This window comes from Mesoplodon bidens, assembly GCF_964165515.1.
Source record: "Mesoplodon bidens genome assembly, chromosome: 14".
NCBI classification, from domain to species: Eukaryota; Metazoa; Chordata; class Mammalia; order Artiodactyla; family Ziphiidae; genus Mesoplodon; species Mesoplodon bidens.
Genome location: NC_138170.1, coordinates 27,116,986 through 27,129,846, shown reverse-complemented (window position 1 = coordinate 27,129,846; position 12,861 = coordinate 27,116,986). Strand labels below are relative to the sequence as shown.

Genomic DNA, 12,861 nt, shown 5'->3' with positions numbered 1-12,861 from the left:
CCTGTCTCTTCTGGTTCCTTGGGGACCCTTTGGCCTGGAACATTTGGTGGAGCCCATTAAAATTAAAAAGCCAAGTGGCTGGTGGCTCTGAATGCCAGCTCACTTTCCCTGGCATGGTGGGTCCTGTTTAAGGGAACCAGCTGGCATTAATGGCACACAACTCATCACGAACAGCAGCTAGCGATCAGAAAAATCTGAGCTAACAATCGGGTTCAGGAAAGATAATGAGATATGGAACAATCACTGCTGAGGGTCCCCCGGGGTCTGTTTTAACAGCTTCCAGATAAGCCACAAAATAGAAATTAACCAAACAGGGGCTGTATTTTGGTGGAAAGGAACACAAACGGGGTGCAGATTTCGCATAAGAATTCCCCATGTGGCCAGCAGACAGGGGTCCTGGGAGAAGCCAGAGCCCAGGACCCATGGGACATCAGACTTGGCCGGAGGAAGCAGTGGACATTCTCTGGCTACCTCTCTCCAAGCTCTGGCTCCCAGGGGGGTAAATTTGCCATGGGCAGCTGAGAAGGTCAGAGGAACAGGAGGGAGGACTGGCTCCCTGGCCATCCGCTGTGGTGGAGGTAAGTGCTGACCAGTACCAAGAATTGGGGTGGGGTGGGAGCTCCATGTCACAAGACCTTCAGTGTCATGTGCTAAACTGTCTCCTTGAGTATGAAGGTCCTTCCAGGCCAACACCAGCCTAGCTTCTGCAAGGCCTGAGAGGAGACCTCAGACGGGATTGGGGCAATGCCTGCATCACCCAGGCTGTGTCCTCCACTCCAGCCCACATATCTGGTCTCCTGCGGGATGCCTCTGTCTCGATGGACTTCAGGCACTCCACCTGCACACACCACAAATGAAGGTTATCTTTCTCCTCACCCACACCCGGTCTGCCTCTCCCATTCCCAGCTCAGCTCCTCAAGCCAGAAACCTAGAAGTCTACCTGGACAGGAGTCTCTGCCACCCCACATCCAGCCCACGGGGCAGAGCTCCCTGTTCTATCTGTTCGGTGTCTTGAATGCAGCTACTTCTCTCTCTCTGCTCCTACCACTTAGCTTAAGCACCCATCACTTCTCCCTGGACAGCTGCCCACATCCTAACTGGGCTCCCTACTCGCACCCCTGACCCCTCTAATCCCCTGTATAATCCACAGCAGCCAGAGTGGACTTCCAAAACTGGATACCAACGTGCATTAGTCTTTCAGTGGCTTCACTGCACTTAAGACCTGCAGGGCCCTGCATGACCTCCAGGCCATGCTTGCAAGGCTCCAGCCACCTTGCCGCCGCCCTGCCTCTCCAACGAGCCAGTTCCCTCTCTCCTTCCCTCCCTCCCTCTCTCTCAAGCCCTGCTGTCCCTTGGCTTCCTCACCTTTCAGCTTGAACATCAAGCCCTCAAAGAGGCCTCCTCTTCACTCGGGGCTCTCCTTTTGCAGCCTCTCACAGAACCTGGAACTCTTCCTTCCATGTACCTATCACATTCCCTAAGTATATTCATGTACTTCTTAAAATGTTGGGAATCAAAGTAACACATGTATATTATGAGAAACAGAATTGCACAGAAGTATTTTTACCTGTGGACTCTTTACTAAATATCCATCTCTCCCAATAGGCTCTAAGTGCTGGGCACAAGGACCGTGTATACTCTCTTATTCCTCACAGAATTTCTGGTGCCTGGTGAAATGAGTAGGTGCCTAATAAATGTTTCTAGATAAGTCAAGTGATTGATTTCTGAGGCAGAAAAAAAAGGGCCCTGACGGAGACACCTTATGTAGCCGCTGCTGTCCACCTCAGCAAGCACAGCTCTCTGGGGCTAGATGCTGCATGCACAGGTCTAAGGTCACCAGAGCATATGGCTCACCCACTCTGCCAGGAGGAGGGGCCTTGAGGGGGCAGCCCCCAGGGCTGTGAAGGCTTCTGAGAAAAGGGATGCCCAACTGAGCCCTAAGGCAGAGTAGGACGCAGCCAGGTAAGAAGGGAGGGGGACTCAGCAGGCTTCAGAAGCATGAAATATCAGGTTGTCTGCAGCTGGCTTTGCAGACTCTCCTGGCACCTGCCATAAGGGGGTCCAAGGGGCCCCGGAGAACAATGGAAGGGGCATGTCTGAAAGGAGGGATGGCATGAGGTCAGAATTTAGGGTCTACTCTTGGGTGGTGGATAATAATATAACTATGTGGTCAGGGATTTTTGTGGGCCCTGGTGGAGCAAGGGCTGGGGCAGGTCAAGAAATCTGTGAGGTACCAAAAATGCCCACCAGAGGGCGTGTGTTGTAGAATAAACTCTTGGTAACAACCAGTGGACCCCGACCCTCTATGGAGGTCAACAGTCCTGCAACCCCAACCAGACTGTCACCTGGCAACTGGTTCAAGAGCAAAGGGCCAAGGTAGCCAGGACAGAGTTATGCACAGGTTCACACACCACTCAGCTCCAGCTGCAGCTGTGTGGCTTCTCTGCTAGCAATAGTGACCAACACTGACCCCTGAACCATTCCCCACAGGAACCTGCTGGCCACCTGCTAGAAAGCCAGTTACATCAGACCCCTTCCATCTAGGAAGGGACAACAACTTGTCCTCCCCAGAATAGATGTGAAGCCGATATTTGCATCAGATTGCCACTGCCAGCATCACCATCTGCAGGCTTCTGGAACACTTCAGGTTCTGATACAGGGTCCATACCATGGGCCCTCCAACCTGGAAGCCCCACAGAGTGAAAGCAGTGAGACAACAGTCTGGTCTGGATTCTCAGGCTGTTGACCTCCTACCTCCATCAGGCTCAGAGAAGAAGAGCTGGGCCTGAGCTACACCCTGGATCAGGGAGGACACCCTGAGCTACACCCTGGACCACGGAGGCACCATGAGCTACACCCTGGACCACAGAAGACACCAGGTGAGGACACCAATGAGGACGCTGAGGCACAGAGGTGAAGTCAGTGATAGAGCTGGCTTAATCAGACACTATTCTGCTGACAAAGGACACATTTTTCTTCCTGCTCCCCTGTGGCGTGAGAAGGTGGGAAAAGCCAAGCAGTGTTCTTGGCTTCCAGCTGGAGGAACTGTTACCATGCACCCTGGTAGACAAGTCCCTCCCAGGTACCCTGAGAACAGTGGGGACCGGGAGAACATTTTTGAGGGGCCCTTTAAGAGTAACGAGGGGTTGCACTTCCACCCACCTCCGTACTTGGTTCCTGGGCTTTCTGAAAGACTGCACCTGGCTCACTCTGTGCTTGAGGGTGTAGCTCAGGGTGTGCCTTAGGAGATGGACATCTAAACGGTGCCTGGCACATTGTAGGCACTCCGCAAGTGTTAGCCATTATGATTACTTGCCAGCCTGACTATCACAGGGACATGGAGCTCCAGTAAGCAATGGGAGCTGGGAGGGGGAGGGGTTCAGCCCAGGGATCCCCTGGGATACCTCCTTGTGCCCTGCTGTCTAGGGTAACACACAGTCACTGCATCCTATACAGAAAGGACCCTCCAGGGTGCAGGCCCTTTAAGAATAGAGGTCAGCATTTCTCCAACAGGGCAAGTCTTCAGCCAGTGTGGACCTGGCTGAAGGTGAAGTGTCTGAGGATGCAACTCTCATACTCTGGCTCCACCATCCAGCTCCTGACCGTTCATGTGGGACTTTAGCCCTGAGCCTTCCTCTCCAGCCCCAAGTCCACTCTCATCCAGGACCCCGTGTCCACAAGGGTGGTCCATCTGCTGGGCCAGCCACCACCCCACGACTTTCCCCCCAGCCCTCTTTGCCTGTACCCCCTGCAACACCCTGGGGTCCCTGAGCCCAGGCAGGGATCCTGGCATGGCTCTCCTAACTCCTGACAAGGCACCCATGATGACTCATGACCAGCCCCCACTACCCCGCCCCCTCCCGCTTCCGCGTCACCCGGTCAACATCACTCCTGGTACGGCAGCCACACTCACTTTCTGACAGCTTCCGGAATCTGTCATGCTCTCCTTCTCCTGCGTGCCTCTTTGTGTGCTGTGCCCTCTTTCTGGAGCACCGGACCCTGCCTTCGCTTCTCTCCAGTCTGTCTTCTAAGAGTCAGCCCTGTGTGAATTAGGGGGCGCTCCCCTGGGTCCCCCCTCACCCAAGTCACCTCATCATAATTCTGGTGACACCACAGAGCTTCCTCAGCTACCCCTCTTGGCATCTTGAAGGACACACCAGTCTGTGCGACTCCCCAGCACCTGCAAAGGGCCCGGCACGCTTGCACCCCTGAAGGGAGAGAATGGGTCTCCCTCTGGTAGTCAGGGCTCAGCGGGGTTGACCACAGAAGTGCTCAACACAAAAGCCCGAACCAAAGCACAGCAAGCGCTGACAGAACTTCCTTTGTTAAAAGACAGCAAACTGCTAGATGTCAAAAATAACTTAAGACGAAATTTCTTTTTTATTCCCGAGCAAGAAACCAGACTTTGCCAGATCTATTTAGAGGGTTCACCAAAAGGCTGCTAACCCCCTGCCGGTGGTCCTGCTACCAGCATGAGCCTGCAGTTAGGGGTGCACACTAGGGATCCCTGACTCTTGGGGCTGCTGCCCAAGGTCAGGGGCTCTTTTGAGAGGGGAAAGGGCTCTCCTGGGTCCGGAGAAGAGGTTGGACTCCCAGGGCCTGGCCTCTACTCCAGCGGGTCCTCAATCCCTGGGATCTGCCCTTGGCCTGTCAGCCCCCATCCACGCCACCTGCTTGTAGGGACTCATTTTAATTAATACCAGAACTGGGCCAACCACTGGGGCCGTGACACTTGTTTGCAGGTCATCTCCTCCTAACAGGCTCACCCTGGGGGTGGGATTTGTCACTAACTGAAGCAGAGATCAGTTAATGAGGCCGCAGGGCCTGGGCTTCCAGAGAACAAGGCAAAGGAAAATAAAATAAAGCCTCTTTCTTTGGAGGTTTTGTGATTTACACACACAAAAGAAAAGCAAGCAAGCTGCAAATTTTCCAAGTCAGAAACTCCACTCCATCTGCCGGAGTTAGACCCTTACTGTGCGCAGACGTCAGGCAGAGGGACGCAGCCCCTGGCGGATGGAGCGCAGAGGGGCCTCCTGAGGCCAGCAATCGATCAGCAACCTAATTAACAAGTATTTATGGAGCACTGCTCCGCACCCTCCTCCGTGGGGGAGAAGACACAGGGCCTGTCCCTGGTTAACTTGAAATCCAGTAGAACAATGAGTGGACAGGACATGGGGCGTAACGGAGTGAGTGCATGAGAAGGACAGAAGCTTCTAAGACTTGGGGCTGGCATGGTGGGGGAAACACCTCCTGGAAGGGCTCTGCAGCTAGGTGGGGAGGGGGAAGGAGGTTGTCCCCAGCAAGGCACACACCCTGGGGGCCATGACAGCCCAGCGTGAGTCCCCGTCCCTGCGGGAAAGACCGTGGCTCTGAGAGCCCTGGAGGGCCCCCAGCCCCCAGTAACTCTGAAGCTTGGGCATCAGAACCCCCAACCCACAATCTGGGCTGGTTCTGGCCTTATGAAGCAGTTGGGATGGAATGACTGAGGACCTCAAGGGTGGGACGGTGAGGACTGCGGAGGCAGAGAGCCCGGAGCCCTGGGAGGAAGCCGTGTCCCCGCAGCCCCAGGCCTTCAGGAGGAGGATGTCCCAGCAGGACAGTCATGCCCTCCACTCAAGCCCGTCCGAGCCAAGGCCGCTCGGGATTCTCCCCGTGGGCCTTCCCCCTCCCAGCTCCTCCACACGGTCCCTTAAATCTCAAAGAAGGAACATGGGATTTTCAAGCTGCTAAACTAGGCAAAGTGATGGGCTCCTCTTGCCATAAGGAGCAGGAAGGAGGTGACAGAGCCTTTCTCCTCTCTCACAAGAGCCCCTGACGCTGGCCAGCAACCCCCCAGAATCAGAGATCCCCAGTTTGTATGACCCTCAAATAAAGTCTCATGCTGGGTTGCAGGACCACCAGGGTGGGGTTAGCAGTCTCTCTCTTTTTTTTTTTTTTTTTTGTGCGGTACGCAGGCCTCTCACTGTTGTGGCCTCTCCCGTTGCGGAGCACAGGCTCCGGACGCGCAGGCTCAGCGGCCATGGCTCACGGGCCCAGCCGCTCCGTGGCATGTGGGATCCTCCCGGACCGGGGCACGAACCTGTGTCCCCTGCATCGGCAGGCGGACTCCCAACCACTGCGCCACCAGGGAAGCCCAGCAGTCTCTTGATGAGCGATCTAAATAGATTTGGTAATTCTGGCTTCATGCTTGGGGTAAGACATAAGGATTCAGGGAAGGAGAGTGATCTTGGGCATGAAGTGGGGACCCCCCCACACCTAACAGCTGTTTGGAGGTGAATCTGGTCCACATGGGAGCAGAGTAAATGAGGCCATCTCAGAACAACCCCAAATCCCTGTCTTAGGAGAGCAGTGAAATAAATGATGGTACACAGTAGGTACAATGGGTTAGTACACAGGCGTGAACAACTACAACATTTATTTAATGATATGGGAAAGATGAGAAAGTGTGTTTTACAAAAAGATTATTAGATGTGAATTTTTTATTATATGTGAATGTTTTTTTAATTTATATTTCCTAATTACTTTTCTTACCAATTACATGTATTGATCGTGTAATGAAGTTGTGAGGCGACTTTTGACCTCTGGAATGGGCTATAGGAGACCACCCAGCCAGGATGGAGAGAGGACCAGATGGAGGTACAGGGTGGGATGAACATGCCAAGGTCTCGGGAGCTTGGGCTTCTACTCTGGCTCTGGCCCAGGCCCCTTGCTGTGTCACCTGGGATACATCCTTACACCCTCACACAGTCAGTCTATAAACCTCCCCTACTTAGTAGCTGCTATATTCTCAAAACCCTGTGGGATTCAAAATGAGCCTATTGCCCCTGTCTTGAGGAATTCACAGGACTCCGGGAAGGCTTAGACCTGTGACCACATGACTGAGGCCACCAAGAGGGGACCCAGGGAACTCAGGCAAAGGGCAAAGGGGAGCTGACATTTGGGTCAACCTTGGGGATGGATCAAGAGCCCCTCCACTCCTGCATCGGCTGCATGAAGACCAGCTCCTCTGAGGAGGGTGCCGGGTAAACACGGGCCCCTCTAGGCAGACATCCTGCCCCCAGCTGGAGTGTGCAGCCCTTCACGTGGCCCACGGGCACTGCCTCACCTCCCCGCCTGCTCTCCCAGACCTGGAGCACTGGCCTGTGCTCCCCCTCTGTGAAAGCGTCACCAGGGTCTACTCTTCTCCGCCTACGAAGACGGCCCTGATGGCCCCCACCCAGAAACCCTGTCTCCCATGCCCCTTGCCCAGCCCTGACCCTCAGATAAGGTCTGGCCCGAGATGCTGAGTGGGGCAGTCACAGAGCAGCAGGATGGAGAGGACGCCCAGGGGGCGGGGAGTGTGGGGTTACTCACAGCGATGGAGACGGCACTGATGACAGCTCCCAGGTAGCCCTGGATGAACTTGGATGCAGGTGAAGGCTGGAAGACAGAGACAGCATTTCAGGTCCCCTGGGTGTCCCAAGCTCCCACCCTCCACCCTTGCAAACGGCCCCAACCAGCAAGAGGCAATCCTGCCCCCCAGCCTGGAGGGGCAGGCAAGGAGGAAGGCCTCTGGAAGCCAAAGGGATCAAGGCCTCCCTCAACGCAGCTCCGCACACGGAAACACAGGGCAGCTATGTCCGGGGAGATGCCGAAGGGCCTCCTGCCCTGCTCCAGAAAGGCCCTTGGCAGACACTGCTGGCTGCGGGTAGAAAATAGCAAGGGCCAAAGTGGGCCGTTTACGGCTGGGGCGAGCAGATCCAGTTTAGGAAGGCTAAATGTTGCAAGTGGGCTGTCTGGCACCCAGACCATTTTCTCGGGGGACATGGCAGTGTCAAGGTGGCCATAGCCTGGCTGGCTCTCACAGGCCTGGTCAGCCATGCAGGGCTTCCAGGCCAGTAAGAGACAGTTGCTAAATATTTCTACGGGAAAATGGATCCCAAGTTGCAACACAAAAAATTAAGGAAGAGCTGAGGAACTACGACAGTAATTCTGGAGGTATTTGGTTTAAGGTGAATGGGAGCCATCTAAGCAGAGATGTCCGCGTGCGAAGCATATGAGCAAGGCATGGGTCGAAGGTTTAGATGGGAGGAGGGGGAAGGTCCTCAGAGTATCAGGCCCTGAAGTTCCTACCATCCAGGACAGCTCATAGCTCCCCTATCACTCCCCACCAAAGTTATAAATGTCCAGACCCTCTCCTCCCCAAACTGACAGCCCCCCAAGGAGAACTAGATTCCTATCCTCTGCTGCCTTTGGACAGAAATGTGGGAGAATGGACCAAGGGGAAAGGCAGCCTTGCCAGCGAAGCAGGCACCCAGCCCCTTCCTAGACAAGAGAAGGGTGGCTGGACCTCCAATGTGAGCTCGTCCCAGGAGTGCAGGGGACTTTGGGGAGGACGTGCCAGTCCTCTCAGACCCCTCAGCCTCAAGAGCAGCGCTTTAGCTTTGCAGCTGACAATCCTGGGGCACTGAGGCAGCTTCCAGGCAAGCTTGGAGGAAGTTTAGAGGAAGTCAGTCCGCACGTGGCTGATGCTGTCCTGATCCAAGATCTGGGTATAAGCGCTGCCCAAGGAGAATTCTGAAGCCAGCGGAGCTCATCCCTTTGGCCGCGTGTGCCACACTCCCACGTTCTGGGCCTTCGTCACTTCACGTGAGCAGCCCCTCCCCAGCAGGGCCCCTCCTGAAGGCCTGGCAGTAAAACCCAGAGGAGAAGCCCTGATGGTGGCATGCCACACTGTAGGGAGGGAGAGGGTCACCCCAGCCTGAAGCCTGACACCGGGTGGTGGTCTGCGATGCTCACCTTCGTAGCGTTCCGGTTTGCATAGTTGACACAAGCGTTGTGGCTCTGGTTCAGCCACTGAAAGGCAATGGGGGGAGAGGAGAAGTCAGGAAAGGTGTGGTCACCTCCCTGGAAGCAGACCTGGAGCTGGGAGGCCACACCCCTCCAGAAAGACACAGGTGTCTAGTTCACGGTAGTTCCATCCATCCCCTGAGTTAGCGTGAGCAACCATCCTGGTTCGCCAGGACGGTGAAGTTTTAGCACTGAAAGGCCCCGGTCCTGGGAAACCCCTCACTTCCTGGCAGACCAAGACACCGGTCCCACCCAGGCCAGCTACCCATCTCAGTCCAGAGATGGCCACCTCTCCCAAAATTCTGGTGTTCACTGCCCCAAATGGGCCCCACTGCCTTTGCCGCATCACCCTCTTTATATTAATGACTGGACAGAAGGTGGACACTTAAGCCCCTGGAATGCCCGACAGCTCTGAGCCTCCTTCAAAATACCCCAGCCCAGCCCCCTACACCACCCGCAGAGCCCAGACACAGACATTATTAGGAGCTTTTTTTTTTCAGGAAGACTCTGACATTTTCTCCTGAAGACAGACAGGTTTTGCTTCCTGCCCCTCTCTCTCTACACAGATACATACGGAGCTTCTACTGTTTTCAGAGAGCCATGCCCCAGACTGTCTCCAAGGGCAGAGACCAGGGTCTGTGATGCTTTTTCACCCACCTCACTACCTTGGAGTTCGGGGTGGATTACCTTCCCCACAGATTTGGGTAAGGCTGATGTCAAAATGAGGCTGTAGGGCTCAAGGTCACTGGCCATGGGACAAGCATCCAGGTGAGGGCACCCGCCAGCCCTCATCACCTCTGTGCAAAAGTCAGAGCACCTATAATGGCCCAAGACTTGGGCTGCGGGCCCGAAGTCCTGGGGTTTCTCCCAGTGGCTTCTGGGTTAGGGAGGAGTAGGAAGTGGGGTGACTTCCCCGAGGGGCCTGGATGGAGAGGAGACACTGGGACAGGTTGTTCCAACCAGCCCTTGTTGGGTGCCCCCTTCAGGAGCCCTCTGCTTGCAGGGAAACTGTTACCTGCCAGAAGACAGTGGACGCCAATGTCTGATTGGGCAAGAGAAGACCAACCACCTATGAGAGAGAGAGAGAAAAGGCTGAAGAAGGCAAAAGAAATGCCCTACGCTTTTGCAAAGAAAAATGACACAGCCACAAACAAAAGTGAGCTGGATCTGTACAAACTGATGTGTATGATAAGTATATTCAAACTACTGCCCACAGTGAGATGATGTACGATGAAAAAACCTGGTTGCAGAATTATATGACAACATAATCCCATTTTTATAAAGAAAAAGAAATCTCACCAGATATATCCACATACACAAACACACATACATATACATATCTCCAGGCATGAAAAAATCTGTAGCACAGCAGGTAGACATCCCTGGAGGTCAGGTAACATGGTACTTTCTCACATTCTTCTTGAATATTTCTGTGTTCTTTTTAACAGTGGACATGCATATTTTTGTAATTGGTGGGCAGGGGAACAATAAAAACAAATCAGCAAACAAAAGGAACGCCTTTACTTCCACCCAGCTAACCTGGCTCCTTCACACCCTAGCCATCCAATAGGATTTTTGTGAGGATTCAATAAGAATCATTTCAAAGGCCTTAAGTGCTTTACAAAGACTAGTAGGGAAATTTATATACTATCTCTGGGCCCCCATGAAGCAACACCTACACTATGTTTAAGCTATTGAATGAAACATAGATGTCTAATAAGTATTTGTTGAATGTGCGAATGAATGAACAAATACACACATATGACCAAGTCTGGTTACATAAGTGTGGATCCATCAGTCCCAAAGCCCAAATATCACCTAAGACCTAGACTCAGTGACTTTGGTTTTTTTGGTTTAAGTCAAGATGAATTGCCTGATCTTGACACTGACCAAAACTTAGACTTCGGGGATCCATGTGTGTCTCTCAAATTTACCTTTTGAGTGCTTGTGTGCAAAATAACATCTACCAAGTGCTGCTGTATATGGAAAAAATGTGCACAGCCATCCACATATTGACTTATTTATTATTCTTGTACATAAAATGGCTCTTTGGCAAGAATTTCTGTAAGGAATGTGTAAACATTCAATTCTATGCAGTAAATCAAATTCTAGACATCCTTAGCAGCATTAGTAAATCATGTTTTAAACATTAAAATGTTTTAAAACAGCAAACACGCACACACAGTTATATTTATTGGCCCATATCAGTTTGAATAAAATTACATAATGTAAATTAATTCCATAGTCCAATGAAGAATTACCTTATGATACTTTTCTCCCCAAAATAAGATCCCAACTTGATTTTTCTTTGCAATGACAGCTTAGAGTGCTGGAGTGAGAGTCAGGAGACCTTGGGTCTTAGCCTAGGCTCCATCCCTGTGTGATCTCCAGCAGAAGACATGCCCCTTTGGGGTTCTAGCTTTCTCTCCTATAGAGCGAACAGGTTGACCTTGGAGGTCCTGTCTCAGTTTAAATTCTATTCTCAGGTTCCAGGTAGTAGGTGTGAAGTCAATACAGATGGTCCCATCGTCTCTAAAGGGAATTTTCCCACCAGTCCTGCCAAGAAGTAACCCCAGGGGACCCAGGGCCTCGTCCTAGTGCCCCAGTCAGGAGCCAGACCATAGAGAGGAAGCTGAGCCTAGAGAGGCCTAAATCTGGGAACAGATAGCATGAGCTGGTGAGTGTGTAGGTGTGAATTTGTGTGTGTGCCTTGCATGCATGCGCAGGGATGTATACACATGTGCATGTCTGACTGCCTCACAAAGCCTGAGGATATAAAAGCTGTTTTCCACTGTTGGGAACTCAGCACATCATTCCCCCTAATCCGTTGGTTTATATAACACTGGTGTGTTATGAACTACATTGTATTCTCCCCCTCAATCCCCTTTGCACCCCCTGAACTGTGCTTGGCTCACCAGGACCGTCATAAGATGTGGCCCATGGGACTCGTATTTACCAGACAGCTGTTGTCCAGGACACTCACTGCTCATTACGTTGGACCCCATTATGAATGCATGTGGAGGAAATTTTTCTGATCTCAGGATCAGAAATTTATACTTCTGAACATCTGGTTTGCATCTGTCTTGCAAACACTGGGCATTCAACTGTGTCCCTCTTTGCACCGACTGTCAAGATGCCCAGGCCAGGTCATCTTACTTGTTTTTTCTTGTGGCATGCATTTTTTTATCTGATATCAAGTTTTTTTCAGAACAAACCGTAGCCCTAAACTAAACCAAACTAATACCCAGGCTATGCAATACACACACACACAAAGTGTAACCAGTGAGTTTTTCACCTTGCTGGCCAACCTGACCAGCCTCCTGTCCCTAACTTCTGCCCAAACACGGGCCTGATGTCCGTGCTGGGCACCTCTGACTCCGCATGCTTTCTTAAAGAGATGAATTGATTGATTGATTTTGCTAAGCACTTCTCCTTATGTCATTTGCCATGATCCTCATTATAACTCCGGGGCTGATTCACTTTGTTATAAAGCAGAAACTAACACACCATTGTAAAGCAATTATACTTCAATAAAGATGTTAAAAAAAAAAAGAGAAATGATAATGCCCTAAAAAAAATAACCCTGGGGCTCAGACAAAATAGAGATTACTTTCTATATTTTGCAAATGGGGCAACAGAGACTTAGAGAAATTCAATGATCTGCCCAAGGCTTTAAAGCAAGCTAGAGAAAGAGTCAGGTTTCCTGATTCCTGGCTTGGGGGCCCCAACTCTCTGATTTTAGGGGCCCCTTCTCCAGATCACCTGTCTGAATACAAAAGAAGAGTCACATTCTATGCCCATTTTCGAACATCTTCTATGCACTGAGTCCCATACTGCTCCCAGTGGAGATTACCAGAAGAGAGGAATATATAGCATCTAACCACAATAAACACAAGGACCAAACAGGAAAATGTATGAGAATGTCCTTTATAACTCCTGGGCATGAAAATGACAAGATGGTTTAAACAGGTATCTGGATGTGTGTCAAACTGATAAATGCTAACATCCAAGCAGGAGTTCAGGAAGGGAGAG

The 12,861-nt window shown here is 51.9% G+C and overlaps 1 protein-coding gene across 5 annotated transcripts in view; it reads right to left on the bottom strand.

The window, feature by feature from the left end:
* SFXN5 (sideroflexin 5) overlaps positions 1-12,861 on the bottom strand; it is a 116,459-nt gene that overhangs the window by 47,294 nt on the left and 56,304 nt on the right. For 4 of the 5 annotated variants that reach the window (XM_081253936.1, XM_081253939.1, XM_081253935.1 and 1 more), the window contains exons 7-9: positions 9,845-9,898; positions 8,779-8,835; positions 7,354-7,419 (exon numbers count right to left, since the gene is read on the bottom strand). In XM_081253936.1, coding sequence (XP_081110062.1) covers positions 7,354-7,419; positions 8,779-8,835; positions 9,845-9,898 — 177 coding nt within the window. The remainder of the gene's footprint in view (positions 1-7,353; positions 7,420-8,778; positions 8,836-9,844; positions 9,899-12,861) is intronic. The other variant, XM_081253937.1, reaches the window with a different exon arrangement.